This window comes from Leptosomus discolor, chromosome 9 (genome assembly GCF_034619465.1).
Source record: "Leptosomus discolor isolate bLepDis1 chromosome 9, bLepDis1.hap2, whole genome shotgun sequence".
Lineage (NCBI taxonomy): Eukaryota > Metazoa > Chordata > Aves > Leptosomiformes > Leptosomidae > Leptosomus > Leptosomus discolor.
The window spans coordinates 40,476,655-40,496,984 of NC_141399.1; the positions used below are offsets into that span (position 1 = coordinate 40,476,655).

At 46.1% G+C, this 20,330-nt stretch overlaps 1 protein-coding gene across 1 annotated transcript in view; it reads left to right on the forward strand.

The window, feature by feature from the left end:
• MAMLD1 (mastermind like domain containing 1) overlaps positions 1 to 15,282 on the forward strand; it is an 82,355-nt gene extending 67,073 nt beyond the window's left edge. The window contains exons 3-5 of the mRNA XM_086470354.1: positions 12,230 to 12,376; positions 13,894 to 13,975; positions 14,261 to 15,282. Of these exons, the coding sequence (XP_086326480.1) occupies positions 12,230 to 12,376; positions 13,894 to 13,975; positions 14,261 to 15,282 (1,251 nt within the window). The remainder of the gene's footprint in view (positions 1 to 12,229; positions 12,377 to 13,893; positions 13,976 to 14,260) is intronic.
• The last annotated feature ends 5,048 nt before the right edge of the window (positions 15,283 to 20,330 follow it).

Genomic DNA, 20,330 nt, shown 5'->3' on the forward strand with positions numbered 1-20,330 from the left:
TGGCCGACTCCTGTGACGAGCACCGAGTAATGATATGTTTGTTTGCAATATATGGAGCCAGGAGACGTCTCTGGGTGATAAGGGTCTGGAGACTAGTAAACAAAAGAAGGCAAGGTTGGAACTGAAACTGTAAGAAGGCTTGTTTGGGTCTAAAGAAAACAACTGTAAAACCAAATAATGACAGTGTTCAAAAAGGTCTGCAGTGGTGCGTCTCAGGACAAGGTGCGAATGTATCTGCCAAGCCCTCGCACTGGTAGGGTGCCAAAATCTGAGTTGTTCTAACAGAGAGCTCTAAGCAGCCTGTATCCAGAAGGTGAAGAAAAGGGAGCTTGTTGGCTGCTCCTTCTTTTTGTAATAGATAGAAATGGGCCAGGACTCTCTTCTGGTGTAGCTGAGTCTTCCCCAGAAAGGGGGAGCTTATTTCGTGTTCTCTCAGTGGAGGAAAGCTTGCAAATAGGCTGTGTCTAGCAGCAATAGAAGCAAAGCACCCTGTTGTCTGAAGATTTCCAAGAGTTCATGCTGAATTCTTCCTCCATAGCCTGCTTGTAACACAGAGGAGCCATGTCCTGACATGATGGTCCTCTAGCACAGAACAAGCCACTTATATTTTGTGGTGATAGAGAAGATGATTTCCATCAAGAAACGGATGGGGATGACAGCAGTGACAAATAGAGATCTTACGGGTTCAAAACCGATAGGCTGACAGCTCCGTTTTCAAACCTGGATGTCTTGAACTAACCACCTAGAAACAGTATTTTGGCAATCTGCTGACTGCAGTGGGCACCTCCGTCCCCACACTGCTGACAATCGGGGAGCTTCTGGAGGTGGCCTGGACGTGGATACGAAAAGTAACAATAAGTGCCAGGTCAAAAATTAAAGCCTTTGAAAGTGAAGTTGTTACTTCAGTCTGAAAACGGGGACTTCTCCCATTGCTTGCTGTGGTCAGAGTTGCTCCTGGAGGGCAACAGAAGGACTGATTTAATGCTCCATGTCTTTTTTCTTTTATGCTGAACTCCTAATTATGCCTGCATTTCACTGCAGATTAGCAGGGAGTGCGGTGCAGAGCCCAAGACCCCTGGGGTGCAGCGAGTGCCCAGATCTCCTCTGCCCTGGCCCTGGGGTGTGTTTACAGACGGGATCTGTGGCTCTGCGAGGCTGCATACACACACACACGCACACTGTTACGATATGAAGAACCTCGGTTTGCTTTTTATTCCCCCCCCTCCTCCTTATTTTCTATAATCATTGCAAAACAGGAACAAATGAGTGTGTCACTTTAAACCATGAAACCACTTAGTCCGTAAAGACAGATTTGGCGTCTTTGTGCTGGCAGTGACAGGCCAGCGCGGCGCTCCATAGTGATCCCACTGTTCTCCCTCTGCCCCGCACCCCACCACCGCTCCCCACCCCCTCCGAGATTTGCTCCGTGTTTGCCTGCCTCTGTTTTTGTGGTTGGTAACCAGCAAAAGAATGGAATGGATTTAATGATTTGTTGGCTGCGGTGCCGGCATGATTAAGTCAATAAAGCTGCAAGCTGAAAACAGTGTAGTTACAGTATATGACTTTAACCTTGTTAATGCATGTTTATGTCCTCCTGCCCACTGTATAGCTGTACATTGCATAAAGAAGATCTGACCAATCTTTAACCCATTAAATAATTCATAAAGTGAGAGCAGACATCAGCTACTTGCAGAGCGGATCAGTAACCATGGGGTCAGCAATAACTTTGGCTCCCTGGACCATATCCAGCATGTTTAAACTCTGGTGATGTCACCAGGCAAGCTTCTAACCTTAATCATTTGGATGGGAACAAAGGGAAGTTAACTGTTGACATGCGATGTCTCCGTGGAAGAAACACTTGCAAGTGCTCTGCAACATCTCTGCCTCGCAGAGAATGTGGACTAGCTCCAGCCTCCTTGCTTCTTTTATACAATTCCCTCTTTCCTTACAGCAAAAGTGTGGCTGGCCAAATGTTCAAAGGCATATGTTTCCTAGACTCCTATTATCTCAAGTGACAGAGGCACCAAAATCCCACAGAATTTCAGGGAAATGTTGGCTGACTTGAAAAGATGGTATTTGGAGGCACTTGGATGTTTTTTTCATCATGGATAAATTTTGAATGAAAGTATCTGCTGCCATGTAAATGACAGAGAAGGACATGGAATGGGGATGGAAGGGGGCAGAAGCCAGGGATGCAGGAGAGCCTGTGGAGTGAAACAGGACTGTTCCACTGCAGTAAAGTTCTCGCAATAAAATATCAACCAGGACTTGCAGGATAATCCTAGGATTCTCACCCCTAACTACCTCAGCCAGCCTCTTCTTTTTGTACCAGTCAAAACATAGGGCTGCATCGTGCTAGGGCACAGCCTCTTTACGCAGCTCCCAGCTGGGCACCGAGGGATTCTCCGGGTGCAGCGATGTCCGTAGTTGTTGCAGTGGCTTCTTTCGCTGGCACGTAAGGCGCGAGTCATGGGATCGTGGGGCGTGTGGCTGGGACACGCTGCGCTCCGCTGGTCTGTGCAGCCGGGTGAGAGGCCCTAGGGGACCATTACAACTTGGCGCAGTTTAGTGCTGTTCTGAGGTGCAACCAGCTGCGGCCGGACCTGGAGGAGGGATGCAGGGAGGAGGACACAGCAAAATCTTGTGAGCGGAGTGAAGCAGAGAAAGCCCTTCCACCTCTCACCGGTGAGCAGCATGGAGTGCAGTTCTGCTGCCGGTCTTTGGGGTCATAACCCGCAGGCATGGGAGAGGCACTGCTTCAGGAGGCTGAAGACATAACCCCCACACCGCCCTGGGAACTGACCCTCATCCCCCTATTCAGGAGTAACTTTAATTCCTTTTTGGGAGGAAACTGAGACAGAGGGAGAAGTGAAGCAGCTTGTCCATAGTCACATGAAGAAACTATATATGACGGAACTGGAAACTGAACCTGGTCATGTGAGCCGGAGTCCATATGTCCGCCTTTTATCCTGTGACTCAGTCACAAAACGAACTCACCATTCAAGATCGTCTCCTTTAGAGGTGGCTTGGGAGTTCACCTTTAATGATCCCATTTGCTATGTCTCCTTCTGACAAATTGCATGCTCACAGTCTCATGAGCTAACCCTCCACTGTGTGTCCAGAGGGACACTTGCTTGTGCAGGTAAACTCATCTTGTGCCTATCTGCACAGCATATATCCAGGTGCGTTTGCAAACAGACCTCTATGATGTGCAGGACAACCGGGGCTGTTAAAGGCACCCAGGTAAAAACTCTCACGTGGTTATTTGTGAGCCAGATGGCTGCGTACAGCAGAGCATATCTCAGAATCCACTACACCAGCCCAGCAGTGAATTTTCCAAGTGCCAAAAAATACGCGCCTTGAGTTGGAGATTAGAGCCAGGACCTTCAGTCTGCTGTTGCCAGCATCTGCAGCCAGAGACCTGGGGGTGAGACTGACCCCCAGAACTAGTGCTGATTATTCTCAATCACTCAGTTATTCCCTGTTGCTTTATGGGTGAACTAATGAAGACTGTCAAATTAATTTACCCTGCTTTTGTTTTTTCTTTCTTTTTGTTGGTTTGGTTTGGTTTTGCCCTAATCCAGAGCAGCAGTCTCTGCTTCAGAGAAGATGCCTCAGAATTTATGGCAAGTCAAATCTGATCCGAGTAGAAATTGCGTGTTCCGTTTTCTTTGGTTTTAGGTTGGAATGTTGTGTGATGCGCCTGAAAATCTTCCCTTACTGGTCTATTGATTTCGATGAATGAACCCACATACACCTAGTGATGTTTTATTATCATTCAGCCACCATAGGGTATATAGCAGCTGGTAATTTTTGTGCATTGACTGCATTTTTTTCTGCTTGATGGAAAATAGAGTCACTCCAAGCATATGCTAATGCTGAATGGGGGGGTCCCAACTTCTGACCCATAGCTAATATCCTGCAAGTCACATGAAGCTACCAAGGATTCTTGAGCTAGAGTTCGAAATGCCTATGTTATCAGCAAATAAACACCATTAATTGCTTCTAATATGTCATGCAGTGGTTAAATGACAAGATCCTTATTAATATGCGTGTATATCATCTTTTTCAGTGTGTGTGAGGGGGAGTATGAAGTGGTAAAATTATTTAAAATTAGTGGGGAATATTTACAGGAAGGCATAAAGAACTGTCAGTTGAGGAAAGCAGCATTTTATGTTCTTGTCCCGGATGACCTTGCTCCAAGGACAAATCAGAGCTTGATGAAATGAAGCTGCAGATGGCTAGTGATCTCAACTCTGTAATAATGAAATGACACAAGAAAAAAATGAGACATCTACAGTTTGTAAATACAATCTGAATGGAAGGGGAGAAAAGGAATTTTTAAGGGGAGATTGAGTTGACTTGGTTACAGCAGTTCAGCTTCGGGTGTTCTAATAATAATTTCCATTTAAAAAAATAATGGAATCGCTCCTTATTCCCCATACTCAAGGTCACCTTAATACATTTTTCGTTTTTAACATGTCAATATCTTGGCTTTAAAAATTTGATCATGAGGACTACCTAGTCACAGCCTGCTTTGTATCTGTTATTTTAGCATATTATTTGTCACTGCATATTGTTTTGTAAGTGGTGGTGGTGATTTTTGGCACCTGATTGGGTAGATAATCTGATACTAGGTGTTTGAATAGTTTCATCTGTTAGGAAAGAGTAAGCTTGTGAGACCTTTAATACTGAAAAAGTGATGTGATACTTTGTGCCAGAGCGTGCTTTGTTTGTGCACTTACATGAGAAATCAGAAGAGAGTGTTGGGTTTTGCATGTGGGCAGGCTTTCATGTAAAGAGCTTCTCAGAAGCAGTTAGGCAGCCAACTGCTATTGAAAGTTAACAAGACTTGGGCATCTTGCCTCTGCAAACTGAACCTTTGCATGAAAGGGAAGAAGAAATTCAGGGAAACATTAACTTAGAGAAATCAAGGGATTTGTAAATCTCTGTGATCCAGACCACCTCACTGCAGTTCGCAGACGCTTTCAGAAATGGGCAGTTAGAGAACTCATTTCTCCCATTAGCTCAAAGATTTCCTGACTTTCACTTTGTTACAGTGAAATCTTAACTTTTTTTTTTTTTTGGTCAGATCTTTTCTGCTTTCCCTAATACATAAATTCATCAGCCGGTCATCGCGTTTCTCTGTAGCAACTTCTGCTGGGTGTTGAGCTAACCCGGCTCCTTTCAAATCTCATCGACACCTCTGAGAGCTTGCCTTGACATAACACAAGGATTACTTGAGTCAAACCACTTTATAGAGACAAGATGTTGTAGTTTGTCATCACAGCTAGCGCAACCTTGTAGAGACAGGCAGAAGGACTACCAGCCGAAATTGGGTGAGATAAATACAGTTTTAGATTATCTCATTGAATTTATAGGCAAGCTGCCCTCCATGGGAATGAGAGCGTAGTGTCAAGGGTTGGAGAATCATGATAGCTGTAGAAGCCAAATATAAATATTTTGTTCTTTGCAGAGAATTCAGTCTTGGATCTTGATTATATGTTATATAGACATGTATAGAACACCCATCTCTGCATCTTTGGGTGTATACACATAAAAACAATAACAGATTTGGTTTATGTTAAAGTATGGTGGTACAAAGACTGGTGGGGATGAGTCCAGCCCTAGGGCGTTGCTCTCAGGTGGAAGAAAAGTGTGTTAACACTGCTGGTACCCAGGTTCCATTGCCATTAGGGGTCTGGCAGAGCCTTTATGGGTCTCTAGTCCTGCTGAAAGGTTTGCCTTTCACTCGGGATAGTGGAGCAAAGCTGTTCTCTGGGCTGCCTTCATGCGTGGCCCAGGAGTTCATCTGGGCCAAGGGATCTATTTGCAGGGAAGCTGCTGTGCTGAGTCTTGATCGTGCCTCCTTAGAAGCACTGCAGTCCCTGGGGGGTTGTGCGTGTCTGTGGTACACCAACTCTCCCGTACGTGTTGTGCCTCAGGCTCTTGGCTGCTCCCAAAAGCCGTTTCTTTCTAACAACATGGTGCTGGTAACAGCATCACAGCTCGATTTCGACTTGCCTGCTAAAAGGATGCATTTCCATCTAAGAGAAAAATCACTGTTGCAGTAATTCACTCTGGATTTTCTGTCTTTCTGTTGCTCTGATTGCTGCTGCTCCTCAACAGCATGTTTTGATGGATGAAACCAGCTCAGAAAATATTGGTAGAGCCTTTGCACAAAAGCTTTAACTAATTCGATTAGTATTTTAAGAGGGGAGGTGGACTCAGTTTCCATCTTATTAAAATTCTGGGTGCATTTTTAAAAGCACTTTAGATACTTTGATGGGATTTTGTTTTGTTCTGAACAGCATAAGAGCAGCTATAGGGAAATTTGTATTTCATCTGCTTTGCTTGAAGGGAGGAGATCCTGATAGAATTGCTAGCCAAGTGTGGTGATCTTGTCATTGCTCCTAGCAAAGGAGGAGGACTACCTTTAAAGGAAGCTGTGCATGCTCATGCCATATGAAAAGAAAGAAAAACTTAAAAGAATTTTTTTTTGTTAAAGCAAAACCGTATACCCATGGATCACTTACAGTCTTCAAACAAAGCCTTTTCCTGACTGACAGCCTCCAAGATAAGCTTAGAAACTTGAGTCTGGTAGTATTTCACATGCTTGTATATCAAGTAAATGGGTGAAAGATTGGTAAAAACAAGATCCACTGAGCTGCACAGTTTGTTTTATCGATGTTCATACATTGTGTTAAAACAAACATGCAAACAAACAAAAAGCTTTGGAGCATTTCTGAGCTGAAAGGCTGTTTTTATCTTGAAGAGCATCTCTGAATTGTGAGCAGACTAGAGGAGAGAAAAAAGACAGAAAACTTCCAAAGAACAAATGGAGAGTTTTGTTAAAGGCAAGAAGCATACATAACCCCTGACTTCTGTGTGAAGCAAATGATCGTGGCATCTCACAGACATCACACCCTTGAGTGGGCTGACAGGACCATTCTGCCAAAGCGTGACCCAGGATTTTCTTTGCTTTGTTTGTATGCATTGGCCAAACAGGTTCGCCATCTTAGTATCTACTTGGATTAGCAGCTGTGGAGGCAATGATCCCCTTTTGTAAAGGTGGCATCAAGGTTTTCTATGGGGCCCCACAAAGCTACTAGACGCCAAGAGGCTATGTGTGGCTTCTCTGTAGATCTAAACATGAAACGCTTACAACCATGAAAATCTATGGATGAGGCAACTTTAATACTATTAGTGTTTTAATTACTTAGTTTGTAGTATTTGTAGAGTCATTGTGCCTAGGAGTCTGAGTCCTGGACTTCAGAGCAAAGTGCTGCCCAGGCATGAAAGCCCCACCAAGGAGATGCAGCGCACCTACTAGACAGAGGACGATGCACCAGCAGGCAGGCGGGACCACGGGAAATGCAGAGGCATCAGTTTGAAACTAGTATTTGCATTTCCTCAGCAGAGTACAGAACTCCCCATACGTAACAGATGTTCTTAAATACAGAACAAAACTTGATTAATGAAACTTCACCCCACCCCTAGAGAATAGCTGTCCGTGCCGTGAACAGGGATCCACTGAGTGTCCCCGGCTGAGCAGCCTGGGCCTCGGCAGGGGTCAGTAGCACAGGCTCCTGTGAAGTCCTGTAGCCATGGGTTTCCACTCTGTTGGTTTGGGGCTTCTTTTGCTGTGTGATGTCTCGGAAATTCTTCAAGGTAAGTTATCTTTGGTAACCAAAAAAAAAAAACCAACTGGTGGAAGAAGCAGCTTGTCCCTTTCTTGTGTTTACACGAAACACCTACCCTGAACAACCATCTCCTTTGGTCTTTTCCTTTTATGCTGTGGCTCATCTCAACAACCCTTCCGTTTTAAGCTCTGTAATTACCGGATTCAGCTGGATGCCCCATTGCAAGTGGAGGGAATATTTCTCCAATCAGCAGTGTCTTTTGAAATGGAATAAACTCTTTAAATGCAGATACTGTATGCATTGTTAATTACGACACCTTTCCGTCCTTCCACTGCTGCTAATGCTTTCAGTTAGGAAGTGGAGTTCTTCCCCAACTCTGCAAATATCTACTGAAATTTGCAAAGCTGCTGGTCTGTCTCTCTCTCAGTAACCTTGCTGTGACCTGTTTATCTGTTAGAACCACAAAGAATTCAGTCTCTAATTAGTCCATCTGTTAACTATTGAAATTCATGGCTTAGTTTTATTGTCTGGGTCTGTAACATAATGCTGAATGGTCTCACCTGGCAGCTTATTTCTTATAAAGCAAATGTGCCTTTCCAAGAGCCATTTTGGTGCAGATAACTGTCTTTTCAGCATTGGACAAATGACTCTGTCTAGCAGCCTGCAGTCCCCTTCATGCCCCCACTGAAATAAATTGTACATCCCCAATAGCTCTGGGCTTAAGTCAATACAATTTAACATGTACATTTCTTTGTTATATTCTTTGGAGTTACACCGTAAGAGCAGATGGGAAAGTTTAATAGTGATAAATGAGTTTAGTGTTTTCTCATAGTCCCAAAAAACAATGAATGCTCTTTATTGAAGATTAGAGGGATTTTTACATATTTGCCAAAGAGCGATTAAAGCTCTAGCTCAGATCCTCAGAAAGTCTTGCTTTTAAATTCTTTTTGGACTGTTTGTTAATGAGGATTCAGAGGAATTAGGGGCCATAAATTTCTTCATTCTCGCTTAAGTGAAGCCACAAAGTGATTACTGGATATATAACTAAGTGCTGAGGACTGGAGTTTATCAGCTGCATTCACACAGAACAATTCATCTCCATGCTTATTTACTGCAGTTGTGCATCTCGTATGTAATCAGATGATGGGGCTGGGCAGGTCGAGCTTGTCAGTGGATTTTCAGAAGGATGTAGATTCATAGATAGACGTGGTAGGTCTCAGTGGGACTGTTCGCACACTTTCCGTTAAGTGTTTGCCTGAATGTTTTGTTGGACCAGACCCACACTCAGTACAATTGGACACAGTAACCTGCAGATCCGTTTGCCCAGCCTGAACAGCCTGCCATTGTGCACCAGCTGGGCAGCTGGGAGGGACTGGTTTCACTGGGCTGCGCAGCGGCTTTTACAATTACAGTCAGTGGCTGAACACGGACACAAACAGTACGCATTCCTGCAAACCTGAAACCTGATTCTTTCCTGCTTGCTCTCAAAACTAGCGCATGAGATACTAAGTCAGAACCATGACGTTAGCCCTAGTGCCTTTCTGAACTGAAATTGCCACGCTGGAAAGCCCAGGGAGTGCTGCAGGAGCTCCGGACCTGCTGCGTGACAGTTTGCCTAGCAACAGAAACACATGCTCTCCCATTCCAGGTCTATCTGGCGTGCTGTTTGGTTAGGAATTCTGCGCATTTGGTGTTTTGATACGAGTTTTTTGAGAGGAAAATGGCAAAAAACCCGATACCTACATGCAAACACATTTTTTTTAAAGTTGATGAATGAGAATCCCCTGTAGCCATCTGTACCCTCCAGTGTAGCTTACAGCTGGCTCAGCTGCACGACCCATTGGGTGTGAACACCCGCTTCCATCGTTCCCAACTTCAAGACCAGAATCCTCCTCTCTTTGCCATCTTCCTGGATTTTAAAATGGGATAGTCCAAACTATAGACAAGTTAAGATTGTGGCTTGTTTGGCTTGGCCTTACTGTGGGAAGGAAAGTGTTTTTTCTTGGGGAGTGATGAAAAGGAAAAATGTTTAAAGTTCATTAACCTTTGGTACAGATAGCAGTGTCCTTTAGACTACACCAGAGCTATTCTTAGTCATGACGTTTAAGTGGTTATTTTCTCTGTAAGGGAATACAGTAGTTCCCACTAGTGGTGAAAAGAGAGAACTTTTTCCTTCTTGTTTTTTTTTGTTGTTGTTTTTTTTCTTTTTTGAGTTAACCTAAATGTGAACTGTAGAAGGCAAGATTTTGAATTCATTCCTTGTCTTCCCGTCTACGCTATTTTGTCCTAATTTCCCCAAAAGCAAAATATGTATCCATAGATTGTTTCTTTACTGGCTAATTAAGTGTTATACAACTTTGCTCTGAGAAACTCAGCAACCAATTCTGGGTATTTGCAAATGGACTTTGCTGATTGTCATTATTGCTATAGGGTGCCTGCAGAAAATCCCATATAATTAAGCTGTTGTACTGCCACAGCACAAGAGGCGCAATTAGTAATGTGATTTACACTTCTTTACCGTTAATAATATGGAAAAAATCAACATTATTTTCCTGATGATGTTTAGGAGAAATTAGAATGAGGTGGACATGATTAGGGAAAGAGACTTTAATGTTATGACTTGTTAATGCAATAGCCCTGAGCAAGACATCAGAATGATTGTCCTTGCACTAAACTCATTTGCTTCAGTAAGCACAGACCCTCTGCACGCAACAAGACAAGTTTGGAGGAAATTGGATAGATGGCAGGGATTTTGGTAGTATGAACATTTCAGTGTCTTTCATGTGCAGAGTACACAAACTGAATCCCTCCACTTTCAAATATTCCCCTAGAGGCAATCTGCATTATTCAAAGCTTAACTATGGCTGCAGAGTCCTGTCTGACATGAAAGCAGAGTGCTAGCTTTACATGAACTTTCATATTTACATCTGTAGTAAATCATATTTACTTTTTTTCCTCCCCTCCCTCTTTTTCTGTGGGAGAGAGGGAGTAAAATAGGTAGGAGGGAAGGGGGAGGAGGAGAAATGTCCAGCAGAATTGTAAGCAAAGCACCAGTAATAAAGTCTAGTCTTGTGAGACTGCCCATGAATAGGAATGATAATGAGGGCAGTGATGAGCTGCAGGTTTGTGTCTTTTAGTAAATTATCTAGCAGGCATTTACATTTCATCAATTGTGCTTTTGCATAATAGACCGAAGTGCTACAACAAAAGGAGGCACCATAAAAATGAGTAATTTCAGTGACCTTCTTAGTAATCGCTCTTACAAAGAATATCTTGGAAGGACTTGGGTGATTCCTCATGGTGAAGCTGCTGTGGAAAGGCACCCCAGGCCCGAGAAGCCTGCCTGGTGACAAATGCCTTCCAAGGCTTTCTTCTGGCCACTCTGAAACATGGCTCGTATCCTGTTTTCTCCATCTGAGCATGCTTCTAATTGTCAGATGTCAAAAGGCAACGACCATTTTCTTCTTGCTTATCTCCTGATAACATTGATTCTCAAACAAAGGATGTGGGCTTCCATTCTGAAAACAAAGGAAGTATGGCCCAGCTAAGGATGCTGGATATAATATACATACTTCTCCCTGCCAATAATAACAAAACATCATGAATAATATAGAAGCTGGATGTGAAAATGGAGAAAGGGGAATACACTGGTATGGCTGTGCCTGGGTGCAGCACTTACAGGATCGCTTCCCTTGTCCTCAGTGAGGCCTTGACTTTTTCCCTCGTTTTTCTCTTGCATTTCCTTGACTACCTGCCAGCTCCTAAGATGTTTAGACGTCTGTATTTTTTTAACTCTTTTTCCCTTTTGGGTTGTGTCTCCATGGTGTTCTTGTGAATTTTTTTTCTCCTCCTCCCACGTTTTCTTTGGAGGGAAGTCCTCAGGTGGTGAAAGTCAGCTCAGATCTTTCACTGGGGACATACAGCGAGGCCAGTTTGCACCAGCCAGGAATCAGGCCCAGTACATTACTGGTTTGTCCCCAGCCATGACCTGACCCTGCATTTCTTCATGTTCTCCTCTTCTTTCAGTTAGCCCTCCTCTTTTTGTCCAATCATGGAACCCACAAGAACCACTTCAATCCGAGGCCCACGTCTTCCCCATCTTTCTGGGTCCCTGGTCTGATGGCACCTTTCCCCCTCTTCTTCCTTGAGTTTTACCCTAGGCTTCTCCTTTACATTTAATTGCCAAATCCTGCCCTGATGCAACTTTTGTTTCCTTATGTCTTTCAGTGTAACAGTTGGGGAACTGGTGGGAAATGTGAGGCTTTACTCACATCCCTTCTGCCAGCCAGGCAGCCATGTGACTACAGTAATGGTAGTGAATCAGTCCCGTAGCCTTGGGCTAGTCACAGAGAATTTTGGATTAACCTTTTGGTTCTCCCACTTTTTCTTGTGCTTTTCCTCAGAAATCAGAGCAGTCCTCTGCCCCTCACTGTCCTCACCGTGACATGCGGGTCCATGTGAATCCGCAAGGTGTTTTGGCCTTGGGACAGCCAAAGACTGGAGAGAGGGCATCAGCAGAGAGGATGAGGGCTTCTGTTGTTATCTCCCTGATGAGATTAATTTCCTTTTTTCATCTTTCTTGGCAGGATCAAAATGCTGGAATTGTTGCCAGACTTCAGGAGCCGGGCTCCATCCCAAGCGGAGGCTCTGTGCCGGCACCAGCCACGGTGAATGGCTACACAATGAGGAACCATTTACTGAAGCAGCAAATAATGAAACGACAGCTGATGCAGGTACAATGCCGAGTGCCTCTGTGGGTTGCTGTGCTGTCCACCTCACTGGGAAGGACAGGACTAACTGGAATGGGGAAAACATCAGTCAGCAAACACTAAGGAGTGACCCTGCAATTGCTGGGTTGAGTCAGCCTAGGGCTGTGGTGAGTCCAGGATGTCATGCCCAAGAGAGACCAAGGCCAAATGCTGCTCAGCAAGTCTGAGTGCAGATCTGCCCACTCATATACAAGGGAAGGATTCAGTCACCTCCATATCATTGCTGTCATCCTTGGTCACCCGCAGAGTTGGGAGGGAAGATGCAGAGAAGGGAGGCTTGGAGAGTGAGTCAGCCCCAGGAGAGATGTTCTTCATGCTTGCCTTTCTGGCTCCCTGGTGATTTACCAGAGCAGATGTTAGACTCCAGTTTGTCCTGGACTTGGCTGGTCTCTTTAGTAACGGAAGTCCCTGTACGAGGTTTGTAACGTGCTGTGTGAAGGAGCAGGGATGGGGGAATCCCACAGCTGAGTTGGACAAGGCAGCACTGAACATGGGCCTCTGACTTTCTGAGCGTGCTGCTGGATTTGGGTCAAGGAGACTCATTCCTTTGGATGGGCAGTGAGATGAGAAGTAGCTCAGTAAAACCCTCAACAAAGTACTGTCCTGCTCATTGATCAAACTTCCTTTCAAAACCAACTCTGCTTCTTTGTCATCAGTTGGTTTCAAGCTTGTCTGTGCTGCTCTAACACAGCAGGAGCCAGGCCTTACCTTCCACCGTCCACAGAGAGTTCCCCAGGTCACAGCTGCTGTCCGCAGCAGCGATGCAAGTACGGTGGTGGGTTTTAGGGTTAAATGGTGGGAGACACAAATCAGGTCACTTCGAGAAAGCCAGCAAAGCCTTGCTCAGAGAGCACCTGCTAAGGATCCCTGGCTTGCTGTGGTTTACTTCTGTGTTCTGGTTAGAAGTGAAGCACAAAAGGTGATGATACACATGAGCAGAGCCATCCTCCAGACAGGGTAACGGCCACCAGCAGTCTCCTGTTTGTCAATGTGTTCCTGCAGTGATGCCACAGATTGTGTTCACTAATGGACTTCTGGGTACCTTTGGTTCCCGGATCTGGTACTTCAGAGAACACATCCAAACAGTCAGCACAAGAGGCACTGGGGAGACACTAGGATTCCTGCAGCCTCCAGCTGTGCTGCGCTTCGCTCATCAGCTGGTGAACACGAGGGTCTCCATGTTCCTCCAGCTCCCCTTGGGCCTTGGGCTGCCTGTACAGCGTCTGCCGACAGGCTGCGCTTCCTAATGCTGGGCTGTTGTCAAGATGCCTGTGCAAGAAGGGGCATGGGAGCAATTAATATCTGGTCTGAAATGAACTGTCTGGGCTGAGTCTCATCAGAAGGGGGGGTGGGTGTGTGGGGGCAGGGGGGGCAGTACGGGAGAGGTTGTTAATGGTGACAGTGGCTACACTTCAAGTGTCTGCTGCTATTCTTGCTTGTCAAGAGACTGCAACTTGACTGTTATGCCCCTTGTTTTCCAGGAAAAGCAGAGACAAAACATGCTGGGAGTAACATCTGAGCAGAGGAGTTTGTTTGCAGCTCAGCAGATAAATCAGTTTCAAGGTAAGGAGGGAAACGGCTTGCTATAAAAATCCTCAAGGAGCCAGAGCCTGATTAAATCCAGTGCACTTAATGATTCTCTGCCCTGAAATAAAAGCATTTCACATTTTATCACATATCATGAGATTCACCCATTTCCTTATCGCTCCAGTAATGACTGTGTTACAAGGAGCACAGAGGAGAGGCCCATGTAGTGAAAGGGAAAGATGGAGCAGCAGCTTTTGAAGGCTCTGCCATGTTTCCAGGGTGAACACGCGCTCACCAGCTAACATGTCTCTTTGTACGCAGCCGTGCAGCAGCCCATTCCCACTGACTGCAGCCAGGTGATGCCAGCTCCTCCGCCCAACCACCGCATGCTGCCGTCTAACCCAGCCATGCTCCAGAGCACCTTGGGCTCTGGCATGGCCCCAGCCACCGTCACCCAGAGCAGCGGGACGATGGTGATGATTCCACACAACCCTGGCAAGCAGCAGGGGGTTTTTCCGCCTAATTCTGACTTTAACATCCCGCTGCGGCCGAGCCAGAACTCGCTGGGCATGAACTCGGGGTGCCAAACAGTACATAGCCACTCTGCTGTGCGGCCCGGAATGCCGATGGCAGGCTTCAGTTCTGGTTCCTTAGCAAATCACTCTGCGACTCAGCAACACTTGAGGCAGCCGAGCATGCCAAGAATCCCTAACGTCTACCCCAGCTCATCTGCCCAGATGTGGACGCCGACCGCCGTGCCAAGAATGCCCAGTCAAAGCCAAATGGATACCAGCATGCAGCAGTTTTCCAGTAACACTCTTTTCTCCAAGCAGAACGTGAGACCAAGCACTCCGGGTCAGCAGTTCTCCCAGCAGGCTGTAGTGCCGCCTAATCAGATCGCTCCCGGCGTCCAAGTCAGACAGATGCAAAAACTGAGCATGGGGCAGGCTGGCCAGGGCTTGAGCTCAATGAGTAATCAGAACTTGAGACACAATTTAACCAGAGGACCATTGCCAGCTATGAATGTTATGAAATCGATGCCACAAGGAGTGTCCAGTTTTAACCAGCTCAATCCTGCCTCGGGCCTCGGCCCGCCGAGCTACCCCTCCACGGGCCAGCCGCCCGACACCTTCAACAGGATGAGCGCCGCTGCCGAGCTGCCGCAGTATGACTTTGTGTCCCAGCACAGCAGTTCGATCATGCCCGCGAACTGCAGTGACGCTGACTTCCTCGACTCCCTCATGAAGAACAGCAGCAGCAGCAACGACGAAGAGTGGTTGAACAATCTGACAATGATAGACGACATTTTGGGACAGCACGCTCAAAGCTCCGGACATGTTTAGCTCGGAGAGAAGCAGTCTCGTTGTAAATAACACACGTGTATGGCTTTTGAACGTAACAGACAACCCGTGAAAGCCGCTGCCTCTTTCAGTACAGAATGAATAGACTCAGCCAATTCTTTGCCTGCATCAAAGTTTAATATTGGCAGTTTTTCAGATGACTGTATATATTTGAATATTTTGTAAATTATGTTTTCCTAAACCTTAAATGTGGAAGTATTTATACTTCTTTGCTGGACTGTTTGTAAATAAATCTATAGCATAACTTTTTGTTTTATCATAGGGATTTCATTATACCTTGTTATAAATATGCAAATAATATTGTTAGTTTCAGTAATACTGTGTATTACAGCATAAAATACTTATGTTTTTGACATAACTTAACACATGAACTAGGGGTGTCATTGCAACCAGACTAAGCAGAAATCAAATGTGGCATCTGTTCTCCCATATCGAGAGGAAAGATTGAAAAGTTGCAATAAAAAAAAATAAAATCCATAAGAGGAGCTGCTGATTCCTTCGTAGCTCAGCCTTGCAGCCCAGTTGTGGTATGCAGGACCCATCCGAGCTCCCAGGATGTTCAGGGGTCTGCCTGCAGAGATCCATTTGCAAGATCCTGGACACATTCACAGCTTGATACACTCCGGTAGGTCGCTTCGACACTGACAACGTGCCGTCCCTTGTCCTGCAGTGAGTGTGTCCTCGTGGTGTTACAGCTGCTGACCGGCGTGGGAGTGCGTGTGTCTGGGCGTTGCAGGCAGCGAGGCACCGCGCTGCCAGCCCTGGGTTACACCGGGGAGGAGGTGCTGGGCAGGCACTGCCAAGCCTCCCGGGCGACTGTACCCTTCAGCGAAAAGGTAGCTCTGGTTTGTGCGCCTCTGCCATGTATATTTGTAGTGTACAGGTGATTTGTTCCTGGTTTTAAGGCTTTTCATAATTTCTGTTTTAATGTGAGACTTTTTTCAGGGGAAAAGTCTATAAACATTAATAGTTAATTTTTGATGTTTTTCTGTCAGCTACTATTGTCCTATGTATATTTAAGAGTCTGTTTATAAAAGATTCACCGTACTGTAAACTTCTTCAAATGTTCATACTTTGTGTAATCATATTTTAATAGTCACGTCATACTTCGCAATACATTTGTAATATAACGTCAGCTTCAAGCACAGAATGTTTTTTTTCTTCATACCATAATAAACTGCCAGGGGAAAACTGCATATACTTTATGTGCTCATTTCTCAGCTACAGCATTTCATACCTGCAAATATTGAATTGATTTGATTTGTCCAGGATGCTACAACGTCAATCTAATAACATGTACAAATGCATGTGTGCTGTTAGTAGAAGAAATGGGTGAAGAATTGAAGCAGGCTTTAATTTTATTTTAAGATGGGATTTCTTAGGCCCACTCTCCTTTTCCAGCGTAATTATCAGTGAACATGAAATTAATCTCTGTTGGTTTTTTTTTTACATAGCACCATGTTTCTTTAAGTGACAGTTCTTGTTTCTAGATGCCTGTATCAGTTGGCTCATCAGAAAATAAAGCCGTGCCCAGCGTGAGGCTGCGAGGAGGGCTGGGGGCTGCAGTGCTGTCCCACCTTGCTCATTCAGCGACGCCTGTGAGGGCGGTGGCGGGTACGGCGTGTCAATCCTTTGACACTGAAATCATCTGACGGGGGAGCTGGTGCCTGCCCTGGGGGTGGTGAGGCTGGGAGGAGGGGTAGGAAGGAACAGGAAAATTTTAGCAATCTTAAATAAATACACAAATAGAATCTGTAGCTAAAATTGGCTTGTTTATGCAGAGCCAGACACCACCCTGGCTTCCTAGGGCTGGTGGAGAAGATGTGTCGGTGCTGCCCTTGGTCCTGGGGCACGCTGTGGGCACAGCAAGCCTGAGGAAATCTCCTTGGGGGGAGATATCCCTCAAATTGATCCATGCTGGAGGAAGGAGTTTGGCAAGGTCATCCACACCCTGGAGTGGGTCCTTCTAGAAGCCTGTTCTCAGGAGCTGGATGGCAGAAAACAGCTCCTGGAGTCACAAATGAGAGGGGACAGTCAGGGTTTAAAGCAGTCGGGTACAATCTCTGCTGCCGGTGCCCAAGTGGGCAGGAGACCTCTCCCAAGGATAACCACCCCAGGCCTTGTCAGAAATCCGCGTGGCTTCATGATGGCAAAGAGAGGTCCTCGCCATGGAACATGCTGACCCCTAACCGGCTTCATCTTGAGAATGGCACGTACTTGTGTGAAATAGGGCGAGGAGGAAAGAAGCCAGATTTTCCAGCAAAGGAAATCAGCCCCACCAAACAATTGCCCAAAACAGGCTGTAAAACTCAGCAAGTGACTGAACGAGACAGAAATGTCGACTCGCCTCCAGACAGCAGAGAGGGGGAGAAATGCCTGTGAGTACGTCTGTGGCGAGGACAAAGGTGAGTTTGTTTGGCTGTGAAAACTGGCACTGTTTCAGTAGCTTTTCTGTCGTGAGCTGTGTCCTGCCAGGGAGCAGCGTTGGCTGCGGCCGGGCCTTCACTGCTCCATGGAACAGTGGGTCTGACCACAGGTCTGGGAGCCAGCAGCGCCTGACCCCCTCCGGGTCAGCAGCACGGCAGTCACAGATGGCAGAGAAGGCTACTGCCCACACGCTCTTCTTTAGGATATTAATAAATATGACACAAATGCCCTTTTTTCATTCTTTGGTTGGTTTGTGTCAATGCGCCTTCCAGCTTTTCAGTTCTGCAGGATTTGGGTTACAAACTGAGGGGGGAATGTCTTCAAAGGCCAACTGTTTTCCACCGAATGTATGGGAAACAGTTGACCTTGTACCTGCATTGTGTATCCACTTGTTTTCACTGTTTTTTTGTCTAGCTTTTGAGGTGGTAGACCTTTTCACCCCTCTGTATCCCAGTTCCTCACGTCTCAAGAGGGAGTGATGATCCTTCCTTACCACAGAGGTGCTTTGAGGAGTTAGGGGTATATCAAGCTTGGAAGAAGAACGGGACTAAGTAGTATTATTATTATCTCTCTGTCTTTGGTTGTACTTGTAACTGCTGATTCTTAAACATGTCTTTTGGGGGGTTGGCACATAACCACAATGGCCAGTGCTCTGCTTGGGTTGCAGCCCGACAGCTGGGCTGCTGCTGCTCCCTTAGGTCAGCAGGCTGCCCGGGCTGGAGCATAAAGTGCAGGGAGGTGCAGGGTGAAGGTACGATGACCACAGGGTAACATTTCAGCAACTGGAGCACTAGCACTGCAGTTCTGGTTGGTGTCAGGCTGTAACAGGTAGTGTCTCTACCATAATAAATGGTCTGTTTGATTCTGGAAAAAAAAAATCTTTTGTCTGTACTTTGCCTTCCCCTTCTGTCTGTTTAAAGTGTGAAAATGCCCAAATAGGATCCTGCCTTCACTCTCATGGTCCATATCACTAAGGCAAATAGTTACAGCTAGTGAGGGACTAAGACTATGTCTGCACGGTTCTCCCGTTGTATTTACTGGACTAGCAGATCACACCACAAGGCATAAGTAGATGTATGCCACGAGCCAAATTCTGCTGCCTCGCACGCAGTGTAAACATGGAACAGGTCTCCCGAAGGCAGCGGTGTAGCATGGGGTTTACACAAGCATAAATAAGAGCAGCATCTGGTGCTGTGGAAGTGCAAAATTAATTTGGATTTCTAAAACAGTTACAAGGAACGAAGTGTCTGACAGCACTCGCTGTTGAAAGCTATCATTTATTTCCCAAACAAGTTACATCACCAGACTGCCCTCATAATTATGGCCATGAAAACAGAGGCAAGGCAGTAAGCTTTTTCCTCTCGGATTCTAAAATAACATCAAATGCCTATAACGGCCAGAATTTCCAAAGACCTGAGCTGACTAAAAGCCTGTCTGTCTGAAAGGTTAGTAGCATAGGTAAGTCGGACTTACTACGGAAAAATTCTCCTTGTGGGTTGTATTAATCTAAAGCAGCCCATTTTTGACAAAGGCAAAACAGAAAAGCACACGCATCCCTATCAGAAAACATGCAGGGAGCGCTTAGGAATAGATGTCATGGGAGCCTGTATCAGGCAATTTCCCCGGGAAGCCTAACCCTGACTTACGCAGAACCTGAGCTCTGCTGCTCGGTGGCTCTCCAGGATTGATTACATGTCTTTCTTAAGCAGCTTTCAACAAAGGAAGCTGCACTGATGTTGATGTGTAAGGTCAAGTTCTCCTCTTGTGTAGGATGTTGTAAATCAGGAGCTATTCCGCTGCCTGCAGCAGGGGAACCCCTGATTTACACCAGCCTGGGAGCAGGAGTAAGCACCTGGCGAGAGGCTGGCACTTGCGTCATGGTCCTGCCCTCACGGCCCCGCACTGTGGGAGAGGTGCCGCAGATGTGCAGGGTGGCCCCGGGAGAGGACCTGCTCTGCGCTGGCACCTGGCTGCAGGGCAGGCAAGGACGAGGGAAGGCATGAGGGCGAGCGGCCGGCCGCTGTGCCGGCTCTGCCTCCTCTCCTCCTGCCTGTCTGCACTGAAGGGCAGCTGGTACACACTCCCGGGGGCACACTTGGCCCTGGCACATCTGCCCAGCCATCCATGCAGGCTGAGCTCAGGTTTTGGTGCTTAATGCCAAATTAATGTCTGTTTCACCTTTTATTCCCTGCTGTATACATAGCATATTTAAAAAAAAAAAAAAGAAAAACGAAAAGAGTGTGGAAGAGAGTGAGGTGTTTTAAATACCAATAAGTGTCTCTCCTGGGCCAGCTAAAACACAAGTACTGGTTGGCAGCTGCAGCAGTTACTGAGAACTTAAGACTCTGGCTGGTCAAGAGGCCTCCTGTGTACAATCCTGCATAAAACCAGGGAAAGGCGCCTTATTAAAGCAGCCAGGCTGAAACCAGTAGAGCTGTAGTTAATCACAGCCGTTTTCTTTGCTCCCTCCCCGCTCACTCGACGGTTCTGTAGCACTACGCAGAACAAATCCGCTGGTTTATACATGCCTTGATCCATTTCCCGTTATGCGTCAGGTCTGGGACTTGGCTTTCACCCTCGCTCTGCCCGAGGCAGCCATTTGC